A 25,875-nucleotide genomic window follows, 5' to 3' on the forward strand; every position below is an offset into this window, starting at 1 on the left:
AATATCTTCCAGTTTGTAGATGTAGAATGAATGATTATCCAGCTCAGCCCCAGCCCTGTGAGGATAAGCTTGTATGGACACCAACTGCCCTTTTCCAGGTCGACAGATTGCATCACGCACAGCCCTCTTCCCTGGCCTACTGGATACGGGGACTTGGTCTGGTTCCCCACATCCCACCCCCAAGTGTCTTACAGGGTAAGAAAGTCTGAGAGAGAACATTAAGAAGAGACACAGAAAACCACTCAGGTGTAGAAATGTTCCATTTCATTTTATTCAGATGTTTACATCCAGTTTGTTGGCAGAACTCGCTACACGTGTGACACTTCAGCTTACATGTGTGAATCCCAAACATTCCCACAGTCCCTAGGATGAGGAAACTGGTCTTTACATTTTGAAGACTCATGCTTGAGACTCCACCTTTGTAGCCCACGAGCCCTGAGAATCTTGTCTCTCGAGCAGAGTTTCCATTAGGTTAGACAATCTCACTGCTGGAGCCGATACTGACTGCACGTGCTCGTGGACACTTACCCTTTGGGACTTGGGAGGTTCTGAGTGGGAGCACAGATACATTGCACTGGTAGAGGGGAACATAGAACCTCACACCACCAGCAATAACAGCACAGAACAATCTGCCATCACCTCCTCATGCCTGGTGGAGACCACATTTATGCGGTCAACAATATGGAGCTTTTCTTCAGGAAGTGACAGCAGAAGGCTGCTTCCTCCGCTCTTGCCTCATTTTCAGAGCCAGCATTGCCCTTCGATACAAGTCTGAGAGAAAATAAAGACCCATCATTAATAACAAAGGAAAGATTGTAAATCTTGCTGCTGAGCAAGACAATAAGAACCAACCAACCAACCTCTTGGGGCAAAACTGATTACCAGCGTGCAGGGCTCCTTTTCCTGGGCAGTATATTATGGGCCTAATTCAAAGCCCATTAGGTCAGAATTTCTGGGCTTGATGCTGAAGTTATGGCGTGAGGTTCTCTGGCCTGTGTTATGCAGAAAGACAGACTAGATGATCACAATGATCCCTTCTGGCCTTACAATCTATGTAGTCAATGGAAAGGCTCCCATTGACATTGATAAGCTTTGGATCAGGCCCTATGACAGCATGAGACCCCCCCCCCATCATGATAATGCTGAGCACAGACCTTGCTTGTTTCCCAGACAATGGAGCTTACCCTTAATTCATAACTCCCTATCCGCTCCTTTTTCCAGCCCTCTTCAAATAAAGAAGAGCAGCAGCAACTCCTCCTCTTTCCAGCAAGTGTTGCAGGATGGTATAGAAAAGGAGTTCATTCTGCATCAGTGGCTGGGGTAGCTTCCTGCTTGGCTCGCTGCCACCGCTCAACCACACATAAGCTAGCTCTGAAGAAAGGGTAGTTTTAAGTCCAGCGAGAAGATGACTAAAGGGGCCCTCTGTTCATCTAAGCAAAAACTGCCCATCTGAGCCAAAATAACCTCCAAAACCCAGTCTAATAACCTTAAAGATATTCTGCCATCCCTCATGTGGAAAGGCCAAACAGTATCAACAATTAACTTCAGCTAATGTATGCAAAAACATCTATACCATTCACCAGCCACCATCATCAAAACAAGACACCTGCCTTCTCTTGGGGAGAAGTTCTCTGAGAGAATAGAGTCACCCACCCGGTGCAGACTTTTGAGATATAACTTTGGAAAATCAAATGAACTTTGATATCTGACAATCCCAGGACAGCAGTCCCAGCTAAAGGTCTGAAGTATTCCCCGCCTTTCTGGACAGGCTATCCCCTATCCCAATTCCTTTTCAGCCTCACTCTCAAGTCCTCAAATCAGACTTCACCCCAAGGAATAGGGGGCATCTGTGATGGAACACACCGCTGTATTCACACCCGACACACTACTGTAATAATCTATGTACAAGGTATGCCTTGTAAGGCATCATTTGAAAACTCATAATTCACTGGTCAGTATTGTCCTGATAACATACATGTGGCAACACCGTATGTGAAGTTACAAGATTTCCCTGTTCCAAACCCCACAGCCCCGCCCAAGCAGAAGTCAGTAAACAGGTCTGTCCTAAACAAAGGAATGTGTGCTTGCCTTAATTTGCATTTAAGTAGTAAACAGAGTCATCAGGAAGGGAAGGAAAGGGAAAACAAAGAAAAACTCCAACAGGTGGGAAAAAAACCCCAGCAGGGAACATCCTTTTACATAGACTATTTCCTGGTTCTCAGCTGGAAATGTTTTTCAAGAGGGGGACTGAAATTATAAAATGAGGAGCAAACACCCCCAACGGACCCCCTTTCTCCATGCTCATCACATTCTCTGCACCTCAGAAGACAAAAGGAAACAGGGATTGGACTCTGGGGAGTGGCTCCTGACCTGAAGAGTTTGATCAGTAATCTTGCTGGAAGCATGTGGTGAGAAATTTTGCTAGAACCTAACACAGTTTGTTAAATTAGGCACTAGTAAGCATTTTATCTTTCTTGTACCCATTTCTGACTTTTATGCCTCATTACTTGTATTCACTTCAAATCTCTCTTTGTAGCTAATAAACTTGTTTTATTGTTTCATCCAATCCAGTGTGTTTAAATTGTCTAGGTAACTTCATTTATCATGATACACTGCTGTATATTATTTCCTTAAAAGGATAATGAACTTAATATTTGCAGACTGTCCCAGAGAGGGCTGGGCAGTACAAGATGTACATTTCTGGGGGAAAGTCCAAGACTGGGAGTGTGTTGGGGTCATCCTGTAGTATAACCAGGCTGTGAGAGCCAGGGTATGACTGGCAGGCAGCAGTTACACAATCACATCTGGGAGTGGCCTGTCTGCTGGTGGCTGGTTGTGAGCAGTCCAGGTTGGAGGCTACAGGAGCAAGGCACCCCAGGTTACAAGACAGGAATGACACAGCGACCCACTAGTCTGGATTATATGATGGTATGTCACAGTATCAGAGTTGCCTTGAACCATTGTATGTACTCAATACATACATATGTACTCTGGACACATCTGGCTATCCCTTTTAAACCTTGATTTCCAGTACCCACCCAGATAACATCACTGGTCAGTCTGGGACCTTCCCAGGCTATAAGCTGTGCTGCAAAACAAATCAAACCGATGCTGCTCACAACTTCTTGCTGACTAAACATACCATTCCCAACCATTCCTCAAGCCAACAGCAAGTTGGGGGAAGATACTTCCCCATGGTCAGTTTGAAATCCACCAGTAACTTGATGCAATACGGGCCATAACATTTCACAAGCTTTCCTGATCCAAGAAACACAGATGATAGCAGATCGAACCCTTCCCACTCTTTGCAGGAACATGGACAGCAGATGTACAGCATCCCCTCCTGCATACACACTTCACCTGGGAAATACTGACCAAAGGTACCCGAGATGCCTTCGTTCTGTGGCTCCAGTGAGGACTCCTGGGACTTGATTTTATTTTTAATTTTCTTCTTTTTCTTCTTTGTGCTCTGCCCTGGATTAAATGAAGTTAAGTTAGATTTAACACTGGGACAAGGATTTTTTGTGGTCATTACACTAGCCGGGAAAACTTTGCCCAACAGCTTGCTGAGAACATCAGTATTTTCCTCCTCATTCTCACAGCAACACCTGCCAAGGATGGCAAAGATGTTCTGCAAAGTCTTCCCTTCCTTTCCCCCCTCCCATCCTCTCAGCCCCATGCAGCTAAACTTCAGTTAGGTGCTCTAAACTATCTACATTTCAGAACTCACTGTTTAGATCTGCAGTACCTGACATTTCTGTGTCCAGTTACAGAGAGTGGATTTATTAAGGCACCAGAGTTTTCTATGTTAAAAACCTAACTTATATTTCTATTACCACCTTTATTTCTATTACCACTCCCAATCTTCAAGGGTTAGTAACGCACCTGAGGGAAATGTCCTGTAATACAAAGCAGGGGGTATTGGTTTCAGGCTTGTGTTTTTTAAATGCTCTTAACCAAAAAGACATTTGTGGGGTGGATCTACAAGCAAACTGTGCAGTGCATATGGAATGGGATGGTTAGGGTAACTATTTTTAAGAACAGATCAAGTTTTCTATGACCTTCCAGAGAAGTGGCACTCACATGACCCTGTAGCAGGATGTCTAACCATGCTGTGAAATGTCCTGTGGCTCAGGAAATCTGCTAACCCCTGATTATGCTTGAACTTGGACTTTCAGAAAGCCTTTGATAAGGTCCCTCACCAAAGGCAAAGCAAAGGAGCAAAGTAAGCAGTCATGGGATAAGTGGAAATGCCCTGTCATGGATCAGTAACTGGTTAAAAATAGGAAACAAAGGGTAGGAGTAAGCGGTCAGTTTTCACAGTGGAGAGATAAATGGAAGGATCCCCCAAGGATCTGTACGAGAACCAATGCTGTACAATATATTCATAAATGACCTGGAAAAAGGGATAAACAGTGAGGTGGCAAAGTTTGCAGATGATACAAAATTATTATAGATAGTTAAGTCCAAAGGAGACTGCAAAGAGTTACAAAGGGATCTCACAAAACTGCGTGACTGCAAAAGAAAATGGCAGACACTCAATGTTGATAAATGCAAAGTAATGCACCTTGAAAAATGTAACACCAATGATACATACAAAATGATGGGGTCTACATTAGCTGTTACCACTCAAGAAAGAGATCATGGAGTCATCATGGATAGTTCTCAGAAACCATCCGCTCAAATATGAAGAGGCAGTCAAAAAAGGTAACGATGTTAGGAACCATTAGGAAAGGGATAAATAATAAGACTGTAAATATCATAATGCCACTGTAAAACTCCATGACACACGCACATCTTGAATATTGCATGTAGTTCTGGTTGTCCCATCTAAAAAAGATATATTAGAATTGGAAACAGTACAGAGAAGGGCAACAAAAATTATTAAGGATATGGAACAGCTTCCCTATGAGGAGAGGTTTAAAAAAACTTGGACTATTCAGCTTGGAAAAGAGACAACTAAGGGGGAGATGTTATAGAGGTCTATAAAATCATGATTGGTGGAGAAAGTGCACAAAGAAGTGTTATTTACCCCTTCACATAACACAGGCACTAGGAGTCACCAAATGAAATGAACAGGCAGCCGGTTTAAAACAAACAAAAGGAAGTTTTTCTTCACATAATGCACAGTCAACCTGTGGCACTCATTGCTAGGGGATGCTGTGAAGGCCAAAAGTACAACTAGATTCAAAAAATGAATTAGTTAAGTTCATGGAGGATAAGGCCATCAATGGCTATTAGCCAAGATGGTCAGGGACACAACCCCATGCTATGGGTGTCCCTAAACCCCAGACTGCTAGAAACGGACTGGATGACAGTGGATGGATCACTCAGTAAAGTGCCCTGTTCTGTTCACTCGCTCTAAAGCATCTGGCATTGGCGGCTGTCGGACGACAGGTTACTGGGATAGCTGGACCATTGGTCTGACCACTTTTGTTCAACATCTTTATTAATGATCTGGATGATGGGATGAATTGCACCCTCAGCAAGTTCGCAGATGACACATGGCTGTGGGGGGAGAGGTAGATACGCTGGGGGGTAGGGATAGGGTCCAGAGTGACCTAGACAAATTGGAGGATTGGGCCAAAAGAAATCTGATGAGGTTCAACAAGGACAAGTGCAGAGTCCTGCACTTAGGAAGGAAGAATCCCATGCACCGCTACAGGCTGGGGACCGACTGGCTAAGCACCAGTTCTGCAGAAAAGGACCTGGGGATTACAGTGGACAAGAAGCTGGATATGAGTCAGCAGTGTGCCCTTGTTGCCAAGAAGGCCAACGGCATATTGCCCTGTATTAGTAGGAGCATTGCAGCAGAGCGAGGGAAGTGATTATTCCCCTCTATTTGGCACTGGTGAGGCCACACCTGGAGCATTGTGTCCAGTTTTGGTCCCCCCACTACACAAGGGATGTGGACAAATTGGAGAGAGTCCAGCGGAGGGCAAAAAAATGATTAGGGGGCTGGGGCACATGATTTACAAGGAGAGGCTGAGGGAACTGGGGTTATTTAGTCTGCAGAAGAGAAGGGTGAGGGGGGATTTGATAGCAGCCTTCAATTACCTGAAGGGGCATTCCAAAGAGGATGGAGCTCGGCTATTCTCAGTGGTGGCAGATGACAGAACAAGGAGCAATAGTCTCAAGTTGCAGTGCGGGAGGTCTAGGTTGGATATTAGGAAACACTATTTCACTAGGAGGGTAGTGAAGCACTGGGATGGGTTACCTAGGGTGGAGGTGGAATCTCCATCCTTAGAGGTTTTTAAGGTCCGGCTTGACAAAGCCCTGGCTGGGATGATTTAGTTGGGGATTGGTCCTGCTTTGAGCAGGGGATTGGACTAGATGACCTCCTGAGGTCTCTTCCAACCCTAATAGTCTATGATTCTATGGCCGTTCTTATGTTTTTATGCTTAGCATGTGGCATTCAGGAGGGTAACTAAATACTCACTAGAGAAGAATAAGCTCTGTAGAGTTTGTGTCACATGGACCAGACAGTGACAGGTTCATTGGCAGGTGGCCTACACCAAGGCACCCAACGCAGGTTGACTCGGAGGTTCAAGTTCCACAAAACCTGAGCAAGTTCCTTTGCTATGGCACTAAAACCTTATAGGGATCTGCTACCACCTGTTTTATATTAGTGGCTGCAGCACAAGTATTTCCCAATTCCATGGTGAGGGAATGGGGAACAGGTGCTTCTTGATACCACTGCAGGATTTGGGGGACAGGCTTAGTAGAGAAGGTCACAAACCCCAGGAGAGGGCAGGAATCAGGCCACCATCACGACCCACCATCTGAAAACAACATGCTAGGTGAAATTCAGAGGGCCCCATGTGATGGGAACACCCTGGATGGACCTGCTCTGATTGTCTGCAGGTTGGTTATAAACTGGACCCATCCTGACCTGAGGTGGGTGTTGGGTTCCAGCTAAACTTTTCACACAGTTAGTGTTTACATGTGCAATATGTGCTGTTCCAATTCCCCTGAGTTGAAGTGGTGTCCATCATCTGTAGGTCTACAGTTTGGTTCAACAGCTCTCAGCATCCCCCACTAAATGAATTGTTCCAGCACCCCTGCTAGAGCCTTCTTTCAGTCTGATGCCTACTAATATTGTTACCTGCCGGGAGAGGAATTGTCCCCTGTGGGAGTGGTTTCTCCTGGCCAACTCTGTTGCTGTGGAGGAGCCCAACGGCAGCACTTGCTCTGTTCTCTCCTCCCCAAGCTTTCCCTTCCTCTTCATCAGCCACGTTCCCACACTGCACCAACCCTTTCTTCTTCATCTTCACTTTCTTTTTCCTTCTCTTGGGTACCCTTGGGCCTTCCTCCTTCTGTGCAGGGAAGAGGTGGGGGAAGTCCATTACCAGAGGTCAGTCCCTGTTTGGTGGGGATAGTAACAGGAACAGCAATATTAAGGGGTGAGGAATGAGTGGAGAGGCTGGTTACCTGTGGGAGGATGTTCTGGATGGGCTGTAGTGGTTTGTACTCCCCTATCTTGGCGCTTCCTTCCTGGGAACTCTCCCTTCTGGCCAGCAACTCCCTAGCGACAGGGAAGCACAGACAAATTAACAAATTCACCCCCCATCTCCCGCAGTATTTTTCCTCCCAGAGCCCTTAGCTGCAGTGTCCCCTGCTGCCTGGCTGTGGCAAGGAAGGGCACACTACCAGACAGCAGGAATTCAGAGACCAGAGCATGGATGCCTCTCAACTGCAGGCCTCAAGCAAAATCCTGTCCCCGGGATCTTGCCCCGTTGAGGAGCCCAGAGGCTCAGGTTCCCGGATGCTGATGGAGGCCCTTAACATTCTGTAGCATCCTCTCCAGCCAGCCATTCCATGAAGCCAGTCCCAGGCCTCTGCTGAGCATGTGACCAAGAGCTCCCTATATGCCTGAGGGTGCTTCTGTCACATCCCAGCAGGCATGCATCACTTCCCCTGCTCACGGACCTGCAGCCGCCACACCTCATACACCAACTCTTGTTCCCTGAGGGCTTTTCAAGAGGCCCCATGTAGTTTAGTTGAAGGGGGGGCCTGCCCAAAGTTCTCTCCCCCAATCTGGTCCCAGGGAAGCACCTCACCCACCCCACTGTCACCATGCCAGCTAAAATGGCCACCTCTTTCATGCTCCCAGTTTTGAATATAACCACCCCTCCCCCCATTGGTTTGTACACACAGGCCCAACTCTTGAGGCACCAGGGGAGATGCTGGCACAGCCCCTGCTGGGAGAGAGAGAATCATAGAATATCAGGGTTGGAAGGGACCTCAGGAGGTCATCTAGTCCAACCCCCTGCTCAAAGCAGGACCGATCCCCAATTTTTGCCCCAGATCCCTAAATGGCCCGCTCAAGGATTGAACTCACAATCCTGGGTTTAGAAGGCCAATGCTCAAACCACTGAGCTATCTGCCCCCCATCATCTCTGCTGAGAGGTGCGTGAGGAAGTTCACAGCTACTCCAGTATCACTAGGAAAGGCATTAGTTACTGCGTATCGTGAGGACCCTCTTGGATGGGGGCAGTGCTATAATTACAGAGCTCCGTGGAGCACTTTTCGTTGTGGTGCAGTGTCATCCTGGAGCCTGATTCTGCTCCCATTTTCACTGGTGTAACTCCTTGGGCTTGGCTGGAGTTATTCCTGACTTACACCGGTGTAAGGGAGAGGAGAAGAGTGAGAAATGTGCTAGTTCGGGGGGGGGGGGCAGTCTTTGGCTTTGAAGAATGAATCCCCCTCTTCTAGGCTGGCTGTCTGCACTCAGATCCACAGATGTCAGACCAAGGGCAGGGCATGGCCCAGAACGTTAACTCTCCATAGAGCAAACCTCTCCCTCCGTGTTTGGCTGCGGGTCCGCGCTGCTCTCCTGGGAGCCTCTTGCTCTCCAGGGGCTGGCTGGTCAGGGCTGTCTTGTTGCACCCGGGCACTCAGGACACTGTAGTTGATGGCAATGGTGTGCAGGAGCCAGCGGAGTCCCTGCAGAATGGTCCGGGACTGGCTTTTATGGAGACTTTTGGTTGCTGAAGATGGCTCCTGTGGGCAGAGAAAGCCCAAATCAGCATCTGCAGCAGCAGCAGCTTGACAGCAAAGCAGCGAGGAGGAAAGGTACCTGAAAAACTGCAGAGAGCAGCTCACTGCAGGGAGAAGGCCAGCCACCCGGCTTCTACTATTGCAACCGGGGAAGTCCCCGTATGGCTCACTGGCACAGCAACTCACAAGAGTCCCAGATCAAGGTCAGCAGTAACATACAGGACACACATCTGATTGCCCAATTAGGCTAAGGATTAAGGCAGCTCTAATGTCTGGCCATCAGGTTGCAGACCTGGGGCCATACTGTGGATTTCTGTATCTGAGACAGAATCACCTGATTGGCAAGTTTGGGGAAACACACTGAGTCCTTTGACGTGAGATGGCCTGGCTAGGAGAGGGGTAGCAGGAAATAGTGACCTGGTTGCAAAGCATGTGGAGAAGTTTCTCCTCTCCCACATAAGATCTAGACGTGCAGAGAGACTGACACCATCCCAGCATGCCAAGCCACTCACAGGCAGCATGGGGAATCCTGCTCCAAAACTGCCACAGGCTGCCACCAAGTAAACCAAAGGACAATCTCAGCTGTAGCAGTGTTTATATCCTCTGAGGACCTCCGGTCACTAGCTGATAACATGGTCACACACTTGAACAGGTCCAGTAGAGGGCACGGGGGACAGACACCTGCCTGTATATGACATTCCCCTTCCACCCAGTGGAATCCTAATCTTAACCTCACACTGAGCGATCTGCTAGCTTCAAGACAGCCTGAGTGGTGTGGATTAGGGTTTGGGCCTTATTTTTATTAGGCTGTCATGGGCTCAGTGCCTCTTCAGGAGAATTAGGGCCTAATTGTCTCACAACGACCCTGTGGGCTACACCTAAGAGCAGGCAGGTGCTGCCCCTTTAGCTAATCAGCAATGGAGCAGCTGAGCTAGAACAGTGTAAAGGAAAAGTTCCCAGAAGGAAAGGAGAGAAAAAGAAGTGCTCACAAGCAAGGTGCTGCGGCTGCTGCAGGCTGGGAGGAGCCCACAGGAGGTAGAGCAGCCCTGGGTGGGGGCGACAGTGACAGCTGCAAGAGAACCATCAGGAGCCCTGGAGAAGGGAGACAGTGGTGGAGTTCCTGTCATTAGGCTCTGGGAAAAGAGCCGGCCTTGGCCTCCCGACCAGAGAGTCTACATGTAAACACTGGCTTCTGGGAAGGGAATAAGGAGAGAGAAGAAAGCCCCAGGGAGCAGAGCAGACTCTCTCTTGGCGAAGCCCTGAGTTAGGGCCTACAATGTTTAGAAGAAACTCTTGGGGAGCTGGTTGGTTTGACCCCTGTGAGAGGAGTTCTGGGACAGGGCTTGTAACTTGGAGACCCCAGAGGTAACCTGCCAGAGTCCCTGGGGAAGAGAGGCTGCATGGGGAATCCTGTTGGAGAGGAGGTAGATGTTAGTTTGGCCCAAGAGGGACCAAGGAATTACTACTTTGGATTTGTTAGAACTTTTGTTTGGACCTTTTTGTTGCCCCTGGAGGGTATGGACATTGACTTGGCTGGAGGGCTGAGCCACGCAAGACCTGGCAAGAGGCAGGCATCCAGCAGGAGGCACTGGGGATGAGGACCCCTTGCAGCATTGCGCTTTGACACAAGGGGATGCTACAGATGGTGAGTACACCCCCTTCCATAGGCCAAATGCTTCTCAGCCGCTCCCTGTTAAATACTGGTGATGGGACACTAGATACCGAATAAATAACGTCCTTTAATGTCCTCACCAATGCTGAGGTGGTGGCATAAAATGGGGAGAAATGTTTATAATTCCCAGGGAACCTTTGCTTATGTATCTCCCATATTCACAGCCCAGTTCCTGACTGCTGGGACTGATGCAGAGGTGCTCATGGGGCCACGCATCTTCCTCCCCTGGCACTCCCAGACGCCCTGGGAGTTGGTCCCATCACTCCCCCTACTCAGCATAAGGCTCTGCATGAAGAGTCTCTCCAAAGATACTATGGCCAAAATTTTCAAAAGTGGCCACTGATTTTGTGTGGCAGGAGCCCAGCTTACACCCCCTTAGTATGGGGGTGCAAGTCAGTGGGAGCTACAGGTGCTCAGGCCCAAGGTGTCTCAAGTTGGGCTCCCAGAAAATGAGCCACCCCAAAAAATCACTGGGCATTTTTGACAGTGCTGGTCTGCATGTTCCACATGCCCATGTTTTCTCCCCTCTACATAATTCCCTTTGTAGATGGCAAAAGACCCACAGCTTAATGCGTTCCCAGGAGCCGTGATTCCTGTATACGTATGAAAATGAATGAGACGGCTTCCGGTCTTCACAGCTGAGGATGTTAGGGAGATTGTCACTACAAAAGGTTTTTTTTCCTCTCCTGCTGGTAATAGATCTCCTTACCTGATCACTCTCATTACAGTGTGTATTGTAACACCCATTGTTTCATGTTCTCTGTGTATATAAAATCTCCCCACTGTATTTTCCACTGCATGCATCCAATGAAGTGAGCTGTAGCTCACGAAAGCTTATGCTCAAATAAATTTATTAATTTCTAAGGTGCCACAAGTACTCCTTTTCTTTTTGTGGATACAGACTAACATGGCTGCTACTCTGAAACTTAACAGTAACAAGTCACTGGGACCAGATGGCATTCACCCAAGAGTTCTGAAAGAACTCAAATGTGAAATTGAGGAACTATGGTTTATAACCTGTCCTTTAAATCAGCTACTGTACCCAATGACTGGAAGATAGCTAATGTAACGCCAATATTTAAGAAGGGCTCTAGAGGTGATCCTGGCAATTACAGACCGTTAAGTCTAACGTCAGTACCAGGCAAATTAGTTGAAACAATAGTAAAGAATAAAATTGTCAGACACATAGAAGAACATAAATTGTTGCCCAAAAGTCAACATGGTTTCTGTAAACGGAGATCATGTCTTACTACTCTATTAGAGTTCTTTGAGGGGGTCAACAAACATGTGGACAAGGGGGATCCAGTGGACATAGTTTACTTAGATTTCCAGAAAGCCTTTGACAAGGTCCCTCACCAAAGGCTTCTATGTAAATTAAGTTGTCATGGGATAAGAGGGAAGATCCTTTCATGGATTGAGAACTGGTTAAAAGACAGGGAACAAAGAGTAGGAATAAATGGTAAATTTTCAGAATGGAGAGGGGTAACTAGTGGTGTTCCCCAAAGGTCAGTCCTAGGACCAATCCTATTCAACCTATTCATAAATGATCTGGAAAAAGGGATAAACAGCGAGGTGGCAAAGTTTGCAGATGATACTAAACCACTCAAGATAGTTAAGACCAAAGCAGACTGTGAAGAACTTCAAAAAGATCTCACAAAACTAAGTGACTGGGCAACAAAATGGTAAATGAAATTTAATGTAGATAAATGTAAAGTAATGCACATTGGAAAAAATAACCCCAATTATACATACAATATAATGGGGGCTAATTTAGCTACAACTAATCAGGAGAAGGATCTTGGAGTCATCGTGGATAGTACTCTGAAGACATCCGTGCAGCGGCAGTCAAAAAAGCAAACGGGATGTTAGGAATTATCATCAAAAAAGGGATAGAGAATAAGATGGAGAATATCTTATTGCCCTTATATAAATCCATGGTATGCCCACATCTTGAATACTGCGTACAGATGTGGTCTCCTCATCTCAAAAAAGATATACTGGCATTAGATTCAGAAAAGGGCAACTAAAATGATTAGGGGTTTGGAACGGGTCCCATATGAAGAGAGATTAAAGAGGCTAGGACTTTTCAGCTCCAGAGGAGACTAAGAGGGGATATGATAGAGGTATATAAAATCATGAGTGGTGTGAAGAAAGTGAATAAGGAAAAGCTATTTACTTGTTCCCATAATATAAGAACTAGGGGCCACCAAATGAAATTAATGGGTAGCAGGTTTAAAACAAATAAAAGGAAGTTCTTCTTCACTCAGCGCAAAGTCAACCTGTGGAACTCCTTGCCTGAGGAGGTTGTGAAGGCTAGGACTATAACAGGGTTTAAAAGAGAACTGGATAAATTCATGAAGGTTAAGTCCACTAATGGCTATTAGCCAGGATGGGTAAGGAAAGGTGTCCCTAGCCTTTGTTTGTCAGAGGGTGGAGATAAGGAGAGAGATCACTAGATCATTACCTGTTAGGTTCACTCCCTCTGGGGCACCTGGCATTGGCCACTGTTGGTAGATAGGATACTGGGCTGGATGGACTTTTGGTCTGACCCAGTATGGTCATTCTTATGAGACTGGTGAGAATGGTGTCAACTACATCAAGCTGGACAAGCCCTTCTCACACTTACGATGCGGCACAGTGACTTGTTTTCGTTCACAAGCTTCTCCAGGGTCAGGCATTCGATCAGCTCACATGGGAGGAGGGCATCAACCTTGTCCTGTTTATTGGCCAGCCTGGGAGTAATAAGAAGGGACGAAAGAGAAAAAAGAATAAGACGTCACTGGCCAGCAGAGCTCCTACAGTAACTCAATGTTATCCTTCTTCAGCCTCACTCCTGTGGGGAGGTGGAGCCAGGCTAGTGCTGTGGGGAGCTTGTCCAGGGTGGTTGGCATGATTTGGTAACCCTGCAGTTTGAGGTTTATGCAAAGGCAACATGGCAAATTCCAAAGACAGCCAGCGAGATTCACGTATGAGCTTGCGGGAGCTTGCAAGGGCCTGGTTCAGCCCAGACCACCACTCTGTGACCATCTGTCCCGAGCTCTGGGATGGGATCAAACAAACCCACCAAACTCAGCCACAGAAACTCAGACAAATCTGAGGCAGCAAGAAGCTTCACTTTGAGTTTGGCAGAGTCTGGCAAAAGCCCCCAAAAGTTTCCCTAGAAGTCTGGCAGGGTCAGGTTTTAGTTACACAACCTTCTTATCTCTAGTGTGGAGGGGACCATGTGAAAGTTTGGGACCGCTGAAGCAGAGGGATGGAATCCACAGCCTCTGTCACATGGACAGGAGAACCCCCAACTGGCTCATGGTTCTGAATGAAGAACCGTGATTTGGGGTAGGCTTTGTTCATCCCTAACATTCACTTCACCCCAGGCCTGCTCCTGTTTGAGTTAATGGCAAAAATTACATTCACCTCAGTGGGATCAGGACTGGCCCCTTCACCTGAGCACTGGCCCCAGCCCTGAGCCTGGGCCCTCACCCTTTCCCTATAACCCGCTATCCTGCTCTGCCACAGCCCCCTGCTTCACAGACTAACTGCCTTGTCCCATCCACCCCGGCAGTGCAGACACCATGCCAGTGGAACGCAAGGGACTGGTGGAGACACTGTGAGTTGGGACTGAGGGGCTCAGTGACAAGGGCCTATTAGTTCACATGTTGCCACCACCATTTCCAGAGTGGTTCAGGATGTGCTAAGCTGAGGGAATACAAAGCCACACTAAGCCACGGTTCCAAACTGATGTGAACAGAACCGTGTGGCTGGGCTTTTCTTTCTGCATCATGTCAGCCAGGCCCAGTTAAAACTCAGAGCACAGAGAGTCCTATGGGGAGCGTCCCATCACCTCAATGTTTGGCAGAGTCTCCCAGATAAGCTGCACCTGTCTCATTCCCGAAGATAACCCATCATGCTTCAGTAACTGCTGAGTCATGTTAAAAACTCAGACACCTTAACAAGACCCAATGGCTACCAACAAGACTGAGCAGATGGACTATCTGCTCTGTGTGGGAACCCAAGAATGCTCTCCCCTCTACTCTACTCTCTCTTCACCTAGTTTAGATTGACAGCTCCATGGAGCAAGGACCTTCTCCTTTATGCACCTGCAACGTGCCAGGCACATCTCTGTGCAACATAACAAATGATCACCACTAAGGCACCTGCAGCTCTACCCTGCAGAGGACACAAGAGAAGTGCGGTCTGCAGAACTACCCTACTTTGACTCCATGCTAGTCTCACCAGCACTGTGCTTCTTTCTAATCACCCCACCAGCCCTAATCCAAAGGGACAATCCTCTCTTAATTCAGCTTTCTCATTCGTTCCAATCCTGGGTTCCCCTCACCCATGCTGTTTCAGCACTGGGATCCCCAAATATTGCCTTTGAGGTTCCTGCCCGGATGTGCAGCAACCCCATTTACTGGAATGGCCAAGGAACACTTCAATGCAAGGGAAAGGCAGCCTTACAGTAACAGGGGCTTCCCTGAAATCCTAGGGTGAGCCAGAACACGGCCCAAGGTCCTCCTGGCCTCTTCCATCCGCAGCACATCGCTGGAGTCCAGAACAAAGATAATCCCGTGAGTGTCACCGTAGTGATTACGCCATATGCCCCGCAACCTCTGCCCCCCGGACAGGTCGACAAGGGAGACTTCAAACCGGTCCACTCTGAGTTCAGTTTGGTTAGGCTTTGTTGTGGGGAGCACCTCACACGAGAGCACTGCAGAGAGAACAGCACCCACAGTAACACACACGCAGCCCCCAGACAAACACTGAACGTTATTATTCCTTGTTCCCAGCTATGGTTTATAGCAGGGATCCCCTGTATTAGCATTAACCCCCTTCAGCTACATTCCTGTTCTCATTTAAGGGGACACATTGGCAATTCTGGGAAACACCAGGATTACATTCCCTATGGACAGCTCCAGGGGGTTATTGCAGGACCTTAGCTAGCAGAGTGGTCCAGTGGTTAGGGTGCTAGCCTGGGACTCAGGAGACCCAGGTCCAATTCCTTACTCTGCCACAGATGGCTAGTGTGACCCAGGTGAGTCATTTAGTCCCTCTCTGCCTCCATTCCCCACCAGTAAAATGGGGATAATAGGATGGCCCTACCTCCCAGGAGTACTGAGAGGGTAACTGCATTACAGATTGGAACGTGCTCAGATAGCACAGTGATGCGGGCCAGATAAATACCGTAGGTAGGTTAATCCTAGGACTGTGTTCACTGTAGGCTGTGGCTGTTTCAGATCCAATTCCTGTCTTAAAGTAGGTGATTAAGTGGGTCTTGGTCAGCATCATGACTTTAGGCCACTGCAGCACAAACTCCTTGCTCTGTGACACCCCTGTTCATAGATCTATCCTAAATCCTGGCAGGTTTGGCGTGAGGGGAGAGGGGAATAGCCCCACCCTGTTTCCTATTGTGCAGTGGCAGGTTAGGTTAATCCTAGCAGTATATTTCTTAAAGCAATCATGACTCTGTTGATTGTTTTAGAGTAGCCAAATGGCTTGCCAGGAATCCCAGGGATTGAGGCCTGTCGATATCCCAGCCATATTTCCCACTGGCGATCTTATCCCCTAGGTTTAACCTGAGTGGCTACCCAGTACTACATTTCTGTTGCACCTGGCTGTCTAAATCCCAGTTCTGCAGAAGGGGCCATTGTATTCCAGACACTCTGCAAATCTAGATGCATCACGCTGTATACCTGCATCCTGTGTAACAGCCTGATGCAGTGAATTCAGATCTCTGATGCTCAGCAGTGGCTTGGTCCTCAAGTCCCACAGAAAGTGAGTGATATAGACTGTCCAAGTCTACATCCCCTACGCTGGACTCGGACAAACAATGTCAGCTACATAAAGTTACCAAATAGACATGAGAAAGTCAAACCCACCTACCAGAGCATAAAGACACAATTATGATCCAATTTTGACCTCACGGGATTATTACAATGCTGCCTCCTGCAGAGGATGGAGGGGAATAATTGGAAGCACGGAAAGATTTATCCCCTCAGCGATGGGGAGATTTGAAGTTATTTGCAAAGAACAATAAACTCTTTGCCTCTGGCATCATGTCAGCTCAGCTGAGACTCAGGGTGTGACTGCAGCACAGGTAGACACAGCAGCAAAGCTGAGGTACTGCAAGTAGCAGCCCGGGCTGTGCAGCCCTGCCCGAGACCCTGGTTATGTACACAAGTTGCTAGTCCACGCTGCTGCTCGTGGCTTCAGTGCTGGGTGTTATTGGAGCTAGCTAGATCAAAGCTAGCTCGGATACGTCAACACATCCGCTCTCGCCTCTGACAGCAGCATAGACATATCCCCAGACTCCAGCAGTAACTGGAGACAGCTGGCTCCTCACCTCTCTGTATCTCCATTATGAGGGAGGTTTTCCCTGTATTGTCCAGGCCAATGACAAGGAGGGTCACTTTCCTGATGAGGAAGAAAAACAAAGTTAGCCTGCACCGAGGAGATATTCTCCCCTCCAAGCAACGGGACTGTGGTCTCTGACTTGAAATGGTCATCACAGCCATCTTGTGAGCAATTATCCTAAGGGCTCATTGGGTCTAGTTCTCCCTGGTATAACTCCACTGAATTCATGGGGTTAGAGCAGGGAGGAAGCCGGCCCTTTGTGGACATAGAGTGGATAACTGAGGACAAGGGCAGGGTAAGAGAGTAACATAGAAAAGATACCCTTAGTCAAGGGGTGGACTGGACCAGCAGCTCAGCCCTGCTTTGGTGCTCCAGCTGGGGTGCTGGGTCAGGGCTGCACCACGTGGGTTGGCCCTTCTCCGGCGCTTTGGCGCGGGTGCAGGGTTGGGGGCTGTATCACGCGGCTCCCAGAAGCCACGGCATGGCCCCGCTCCAGTTCCTATGCACTCCAATGGGAGCTGCAGGGGGATGCCTGAGGATGGAGCAGCGTGTAGAGCCGCCTGGCCGCGCCTCCACATAGGACCCAGAGAAGGGACATGCCACTGCTTCCGGGAGTCGCTTGAGATAAGCGCCGCTCAGAGCCTGCACCCCCTGAGCCTCTCCCCACGCCCCAACCCCCTGCCCTGATCCCCTTCCCGCTCTCCAAGTCCCTCAATCCCAACCTGGAGCACCCTCCTGCGCCCCAAACCTTTCATCCCCAGTCCCACCACAGAGCACACACCTCCAGCTGGAACCTGCACCCCTTCCCACACCCCTGCCCCAGCTCTGATCCCCCTCCCACCCTCCGAACCCCTTGCTCCCAGCCCAGAGCACCCTCCTACACCCCAAACTCCTCATCCCCAGCCCCACCCCAGAGCCTGCACCCTCTCCCGCACCCCAACACCAATTTTGTGAGCATTCATGGCCCGCCATACAATTTCTATTCCCCAATGTGGCCCCTGGGCCAAAAAGTTTGCCCACCCCTGCCCTAGTCCATTCCCTAGGGGCCAGCCCAGGATTGTCCCCTTCAGCAGGGTTCTCTTGGCTTGGGTTCCTTCCCTGGAGCAAGGCCTCTTGCCACTACCTGGACAGAATCCTTTCCCAGAGCCAGGGGTTTGCCTCCTGCAGCTCTCCTCTGGGGACTCATGACAGCCTAAGGCTTCCTGCCACTGCCTGGGAGTTCCCTGTTCCTTGGCACACACCTGCCAGGCCTGCCCGCACTCTGCTGGAAGTTCCTGTCTCTAGCTAATGAGCCAGATAAAGGGTTACCAGAGCTCAGCTGAGGTGGTTTCTAATCAGCTGCCAATCAGCCACCTAGGAATGTAATTACTGCCAAGGGGTCTGGGTTGGCTTGTTCTCACTTACAGACCTGTCACAGGTACCTGGTCCCTGACTCCCCTGAAAGGGCCAATCCCTGTGACAGAGCCCCTCTCTCCTGGACCCTCCCCTTACATCAGTGCAGAGTCTCCATCCATCCTGAGAGAGTTGAAACAATGGTATTTATAGGAATGGGGGTAAGGACCGCCAGGGCTGTGCCCTGACAAAGTTCTGTCCCCACACATACATCACGCACAGCACCCTAGGCACAGGAATGCCTGTCAGATCCACTTCTCCTCTTGTGCTGTAACCCCAAGATGCATCAATGCCACCTTGCCCCGTGATGCTGAGACCTGAGCCAACAGCCGCCTAAGCTGGGGAGCTTTATTCTTCTTTACCCATTGTCCCAACAGACAAGAAATTTCCCAAGATCTATGATGAACAAGCAATGACCTGGAGGGGACTCAAAGGGACTCCCTGTTTTAGTTCTGCCACTAATTCTGAAGGAGGTTTGGGCGATTCTCCTGCCTCTGCTCAAGCTCACCCCTTCACTTGACACTGCTAATCCCCCCGACAGAGATTACTTATCCTTGGGGCTCAAAGATCCTGTTGAGGAGCTCAGTGTTTTCCTTACTGACCCACTAGATAGTGCCAAATGACAGATATTTTCAAAAACAGTCCTACGGGAAGGAGTCCCCAGCCCTCCCCATTCAATTATTGTATTAGGGACAAAGGCCTTCTTCTCCTGACCCTGCATCTTCTGCTGGCATCTGCACCTCTGCAAGGCTGCATAGAAACTGTTCCTGCTGATGTGTGAGAGGGAAACATTCTGATTTGGGAGCATTTTACATCCACTTTGCACAAGTGTAAATAACTAGATAAGGTGTAAGACAAAGGAGAATCCGGCCCAAAGAATTGTCCCTCTGCTGAGCAGTAGCATGTCTGGGGCCTTGTACATAGGCTTCCCCATGGAGGAGAAAGCAGTGATGTTGAGTTTGAGTATATTTTATGTGTAACTGGTTTTATTTACACCTATATGACAGCCCTGGAACAGAAGGGCTCATGAACAGCATGCAGGCAATCCCTTCTTTCAGCAATCTCAGCCCACTACCCAATTCCTAGTTCCCAGGGAGCAACTCTGCCTCAACAATTGCCTAGTTACATGAGGGTAGAGGGCAAAGCCTCCTGCTGCCTCCACAGCTCCCCTAAAGAACCTGCAACAACAAAACTAACTGACATCTCTTCAGAGGCTGAACATTTACTCACATGCTAAGAAAAAAAAAGGTGTAAGACTATGTGTAACCGTGCTACCTGGTGACCCCTGCTGTAGCAGTGTAGACATCTCTAGCAAAGTGCAGCTTCAAACCAGTTTGTTGGTCCAGTGGAGCTTTCTCCTTCCATGGCGAGGAGACGGATTTTGTTTACATGGGAAAAACAATGAATTGTATTCCTGGGGCTGGGGATACAGGGTTCATCGCAGGCTAAAGGGACACTTGTGGGACCCCTGAATTAAAATACTGGTGGCACATCATCGCATGAATTTTTTTTTAAAAGCAAGAATCCCAGAATTTCTAATACTATCACAAAATGCAGAATTCAGCTCTCATTAAAAGTAATGGGATGAAATTGAGCAAAGGCTGAATAGCAGAGAACATATGCCAGCACTGAGGTCTATTTCTTATGGGGTGCTAGTCCCCAGTGTAAATGGTGAAAACCTTATTGCTTGGTCATTTTAGCCTAAAACTAAACAAAACACTGGACAATAGACTAGTCAGAAAAACTTCAACAGAACCATTTTCCATCTAAATCGAAACGCTTCACGAAATCATGTCCTGTTCACCAAAATTTCATTTCAGAGAGGAAACAAAAAATGTTCCAACAAAGACAAAACATCCCTTTCTCTTATTTTCCAAACTAAACACTTTGATTTTACATTTTTAAATTACTTTGTTTAGAATTTTTTTTATTTTATATTATAAAATAAAGTCAAAATTGAAACATTTTGGATTTGGATGAAATGAAACAGGTCAACCAACCCGGAATGAAAATTCTTCAGAATTTTCTTCTATGGAGAATTTTAAAATTTTCAGGTTTGTATCTATTTGAAACAACGCCAGATTTTGAAATCTTTTGTGAAATGGAATTTCTGTCCTCTGCATGCATGCCATAGGGAACATGCCAGTCCAGCTCAGGAGTGAGATAGGACCTTTAAATCTTTTCCCATCTGGTTTTCAATTTAATAACATTTTCTTTATAGATTTTAACATATTTTAACATTAACACTATTTTGATGGTTAAAGCAAAGAGCTTGGAAACACAACAATGCAGCATGCTCCCTCTCTGACAATACGGACAGTCCTATGGGCTGGAGAAATGGGGCTCTCTCCCAGGTACCAGGCATCCAAAAGAGTTTATTAAACAATCACACAAAGGGCCAGCATCAGGACAAAGTTCCTCAGAGTGCATGACACGATACAGATCCCTGTCCCAGACAAAGCAAAGGATCAGACTTCCCACCCGCCCCATCCAGAGAAGTCACTGATTCATTTCTAATGCAAAGCTGTTGGTAGTTAACATGCAAAATGTCATGAGGCAACTGGGTCCTGGGGGATTACCTGATTGGTTCCTGTATTGCCTGCAGCCATGACCAGCAGTGGGAGAGGAGCTGGAACATACTCTGTAGAGAGAGGAGAGCCTCTCGCCTCTGTACCTAGGAATACCAGAGAAAGTGAACAGCGAGCCCCCCTTACTGCTGTGCCAGCCAGCACAGCAACCAAGGGAGGAGTCGTCACTGATACAAGGACGGAACCACCAGAGACTCCAGTTCTACTGTGCTGTGCTTCATCCTCCCAGCTATAGCAATGCTCATCTATCCAGAATGACCACCCATTGGGCTGTAGATAAGGCTTTATTGGGATTTCTCAGGATCCCTAGAACCTTCCGTCTCCTGCACACAAACAGGCCTGGGCTCCCCCTCTCTTCTGGGAAGAGTCATGCTGGCCTGAAATTCCCCTTTTCACGTGTGGGGTAGCAGAGTCGTGTTAGCCTCACTCTCCCTAAAATCTCCTGTTTCCAGCCATGTGTAAAAGGGTCAAAATGCCGCAAGAAATAGTCTGTAAGCTCTTTCAGGAAGGGATCATCTTTGTGTTGTGCGGTTGTACAGCTCCTGGTACTTGAGTGGACTGCCTAGGTGCTACTGCAATGTAAAAGTAATAAATAATTGGCCTGGTTTTGCAGGCCCAAGTGGTTCAGAGCAGCCTCCAAACTTTGGGATGTTTCTCTGAACTGAACCACCAGCAGTTTGTCTATAGCCAGCCACTACACACTGGGTGTCCACTGAGAAGACAGGATAGTCAATATTCTAAGCCAATTCTTCAGTTAATGGAAATCTGTGACTGGGTTTTTCTTAGGGTATGTCTACACTATGAAATTAGGTTGAATTTATAGTAGTCGATTTTTTAGACAGTGATTTTATACAGTTGATTGCGTGTGTCCCCACACTATGCACTAAGCGCCTTCCTCTTCAGCGTGGGGCACACGTCACTTTCTGGAGAATTCTCTGCACCTTGAAGTCTTTAAACCATGATCTGAGGACTTCAATAGCTCAGACATAGGTGAGAGATTTATTGCAGGAGTAGGTGGGTGAGATTCAGTGGCCTGTATTGTGCAGGACATCAGACTAGAGGATCATAATGGTCCCTTAATATCTATGAATCTATGAATGATATCACTCTCCTGAGGATAACATAGAGAGAGAAAGAATGGATGTTGCTTGAATGCCAGCAAACACCTGGACCACATGCTGCCATGCTTTCTTATGCAAAGATTCCAGACTACATGCTACTGGCCTGCTGTGGTAAAGTGTCCTACCATGGAGGACGCAATAAGGCTGCCCTCCCCAGAAACCTTTTGCAAAGACTTTGGGAGTACCTCCAGGACAGCTTCATTGAGATGTCCCTGGAGGATTTCCGCCCCATCCCCACACACGTTAACAGACTTTTCCAGTAGCTGTACTGGACGCGAATGCATCCCAAGTCTTCAGGGTAAATTAATCATTAAACAGACTTGCTTTTAAACCGTGTATTATATTTACAAAGGTACCCTCACCAAAGCTGCCTTCTCCACCTTCAAGGTCTGGGAGCCCAGGTTGGGAGGGTATTGGCTCCAGGGTGATAAACAGTTCCTGGCTGTCGGGGAGAACGGTTTCTCCGCTAGCCTGGGTGCGCACTATCTTCCTAGTCCCCAAAATCCTCATCCCTGTTGCATGAGACTCCCCCCTTGCAGGAGTCCACGTACAGGGGTGGGGCAACTGTAGGGGCACCCCCTAGAATTGCATGCAGCTCATCATAAAAGCGGCATGTCTGGGGCTCTGACCCTGAGCGGGTGTTTGCCTTTTGGGTTTTTTGGTAGGCTTGCCTGAGCTACTTAAGTTTCATGTGGCACTGCTGCAGGTCCCTGTGATAGCCTCTGTCCTTCATGCCCTTGGAGATTTTTTCAAATATTTTGGCATTTCGTCTTTTGGAACAGAGTTCTGATAGCACAAATTCGTCTCCCCATACAGCGATCAGATCCCATACCTCCCGTTCGGTCCATGCTGGAGCTCTTTTGTGATTCTGGGACTCCATGGTCACCACTGCTGATGAGCTCGCCACACTGGCCAAACAGGAAATGAAATTCAAAAGTTCGCAGGGCTTTTCCTGTCTACCTGGCCAGTGCATCTGCTGTCCAGAGCGGTCACAATGGAGCACTGTGGGATAGCTCCTGGAGGCCAATACCGTTGAATTGTGTCCACGTGAACCCAAATTTGACCTGGAGATGTCAATTTCAGCACTAATCCCCTAGTCGGGGAGGAGTAGAGAAATCGATTTTAAGAGCCCATTAAGTTGATAAAAATGGCTTTGTTATGTGGATGGGTGCAGGGTTAAATCCATCTATCGCTGCTAAATTTGACCTAAACTCGTAGTGTAGACCAGGGCTATGATGCTATCCTCTCCTGCTGTCCTTACCATTCTGCCCTCTAAGCACAGGGCCAGATTCTCAGCTGATGTTAATCAGCATAACCACACCAAAGTCAATCACTGATTTCCACCAGTTTAAGAGCTGACCTGACCGGATGCTGGGAGAAGCAGGGAAGTCTGGAGAATGGGGAGAGGAAAGGGCAAGAGGGAAGGGTAACATCTAAGAAAGTCAAAATTAAACTCCTGCTCTATTGCAGAATTTTAAGTAAGATGTCCTGTGAACACAGAATAACCAGATACTGATGTCCTGTGAGCACAGAATAACCAGATAACCAGAACTAGCTGCAAGTCTCTTTGTACAGTGCCTAGCACAATAGGGTCCTGCCCAATGAGTCGGGTTTCTAGGTGCTTTCACAATACAAATAATACAGACATTTCTTAATAATGATATTAACTATAATTTCTATTATATTAAATAGTTACTATAATAGTAACAGTAACAACAACTCCACTGCAGCTTTGTGTGTCATTATTTTTCTTTCCTAACAAACAGCAGCTTTGTGTGTCATTATTTTTCTTTCCTAACAAAGAGCAGCTGATCAGACATTCCTCATTGAGATGGCAAGCAGCACAAGTGAAGCAAAGCCACGCCCCCCCAACCCCACTCCCTGTGACGCATAGTAATTCCCATCACCGAACGGAGTTCTCAGTGACCTGCTGATAAGAAGCCTCAGCCACCAGATTCTAGCACCCTCAGACACGCCGAGTACACCTCACTCCACCAAGATTACTAGGTATATTCAGGGAGAACGGTACTACTTGGTGTAAGGACATTGAAATCTGCTCCTGGGTCCCTATTAGGATGCAGAGAAAGACAAAGGAACCTTGTTTTGGGGGGGAAAAATAATAGCTGACTTTTCCCCCTTCCCTCAAGCGATGGATCTAGGGATTTTTGAGGACAGACAGGTGTAACCATTCCCCAACAACCCCTCAGTCACAATACTTCTACCTCTAACACAATGCTTCCCTAAACAACTGCCTGTTCTTGTATGGTAGAACCATCCCTGGCTTCTGCCTCAGCCAGACTTCTGAAGTCAAATGCCACCATCTTTCCCTGAACTTTCTTTCAATGCCCAAAGAATGACTACAAACTCCCAGCACAGCCACCCAGGCCTGAAGAGAAAAAACACCCCTCCCAGCAGCACCCTGAGAATCCATGTAATATTCCTGAGCTAAGAATTCCTCAGAATTGAGCCCCAATTCCAGCCAGGAGACAAGACCATCTCATGTTAAAGGAGTGCACGTCAGAGTCTCTCACCAGTTAGCCTCTGCTGTCCGGCTGCTGGTCACACTCTCCTCCTTCCTGCAGCATTCAACTAAATCTAATCTGGATTTAAACTAGTCACTACGTGTAGCCTTCTTAATCTCAGGATGGGTTCAGACCGGGCTGTCTGTGCATTATGGGAAATGTAGTTCTGAAGGCTTTGCATCTCCCATTGCATTTTACAAGGCTGGAGGGAGAGTTGCTTTATCCACAAGGCCATGTGTATGACCACTGAATAAAGCAACAATAAGGTCCATCTCTGTTTTTAAATGGCTTGGAGAAATGGAGCACTCGGATTGGCCACCACAGTTTTCCAACAAAGATAATATCTGCTGTAACAGATCACCCCACACATCACTCATTGGCCTAATCTCCCAATTACTGTTCATACCCTGTAGCACCTGCAAAGAGCAACAGCCATTCACTGCTCATGTGGCATCCTTTCTTGGGGAGAGATGCCTTTGCTGCTCCCCCACTTTTTAAACATAAGTTATAACTGACTCTTGTGAATCCACTAGTATTTGCTTTTATTTAATACCTTTATAAGGCACCTACTGGGCAACATCTGAACACTGTATGATAAAGTCAGACATATTACTCAACTCAGATCTACCAGTTCGAATAGACCACCAGCCAGAAGCAAAGGACCCAGGACAGGGGAAAACCCAGGAGCCCACAGGCAAATGCAAGGAAACAGTTCCCAAGTGATATCAAAAAATTAAGGAAAATGGGTTATATATTAATCAGTGAAGGGAGCCCAAAATACAGCAAAGGCTGTATGGTAGAACCCAGTCTACCCAAAAACACATGGCCTTACAGCATGTTCTGAAAGCAGCCAGCGAAAGTGTGTCACCCAGAGAATAGGGTGAGGCTGATCACATGATTAGAACATGCAGGTCAGTAAGTAGAAAACCTTGGAGAGAAACTGTTCAACTCACCGCGGCAAAGAAGAAATGGCTACTTAGATGGAATCAGATGGGGGAATGAGGCTGGATGGTGCAGGTGAGCGATAACTAGGTCATAAGCAGCCTAAACTTGAAATGCCCAAAGTTGTTACCATCTGGCTGCTGTTGTTCAGTGGCCTGTGTAAAATGAACCTGGCAGGTAGGAGTGCAGTTCTTACTGGGTGCGTGTAGGGGTCACACCACCATCATAGGTGGCACGAGTTGGCAACCTCATCTGGTGCCCAACCAGAGGCCAGCTATTGAATGGCCATG

The 25,875-nt window shown here is 47.7% G+C and overlaps 1 protein-coding gene across 12 annotated transcripts in view; it reads right to left on the bottom strand.

Annotated features, from left to right (window-relative positions):
• Window positions 1-249: 249 nt before the first annotated feature.
• ARL13A (ARF like GTPase 13A) overlaps window positions 250-25,875 on the bottom strand; it is a 44,087-nt gene continuing 18,461 nt past the window's right edge. For 8 of the 12 annotated variants that reach the window (XM_075132413.1, XM_075132415.1, XM_048864279.2 and 5 more), the window contains 8 exons: window positions 20,992-21,086; window positions 17,010-17,080; window positions 13,299-13,404; window positions 8,798-9,003; window positions 7,432-7,525; window positions 7,106-7,316; window positions 3,376-3,474; window positions 250-771 (listed from right to left, as the gene is read on the bottom strand). In XM_075132413.1, the coding sequence (XP_074988514.1) occupies window positions 695-771; window positions 3,376-3,474; window positions 7,106-7,316; window positions 7,432-7,525; window positions 8,798-9,003; window positions 13,299-13,404; window positions 17,010-17,080; window positions 20,992-21,086 (959 nt within the window). In that variant the 3' untranslated portion in view covers window positions 250-694. Of the gene's footprint in view, window positions 772-3,375; window positions 3,475-7,105; window positions 7,317-7,431; window positions 7,526-8,797; window positions 9,004-13,298; window positions 13,405-15,127; window positions 15,378-17,009; window positions 17,081-20,991; window positions 21,087-24,652; window positions 24,755-25,875 lie in introns of those variants that run through there. The other 4 variants (XM_048864274.2, XM_075132411.1, XM_048864273.2 and 1 more) reach the window with 4 other exon arrangements.

This window comes from Caretta caretta, chromosome 9 (assembly GCF_965140235.1).
Source record: "Caretta caretta isolate rCarCar2 chromosome 9, rCarCar1.hap1, whole genome shotgun sequence".
Taxonomy (NCBI): Eukaryota; Metazoa; Chordata; order Testudines; family Cheloniidae; genus Caretta; species Caretta caretta.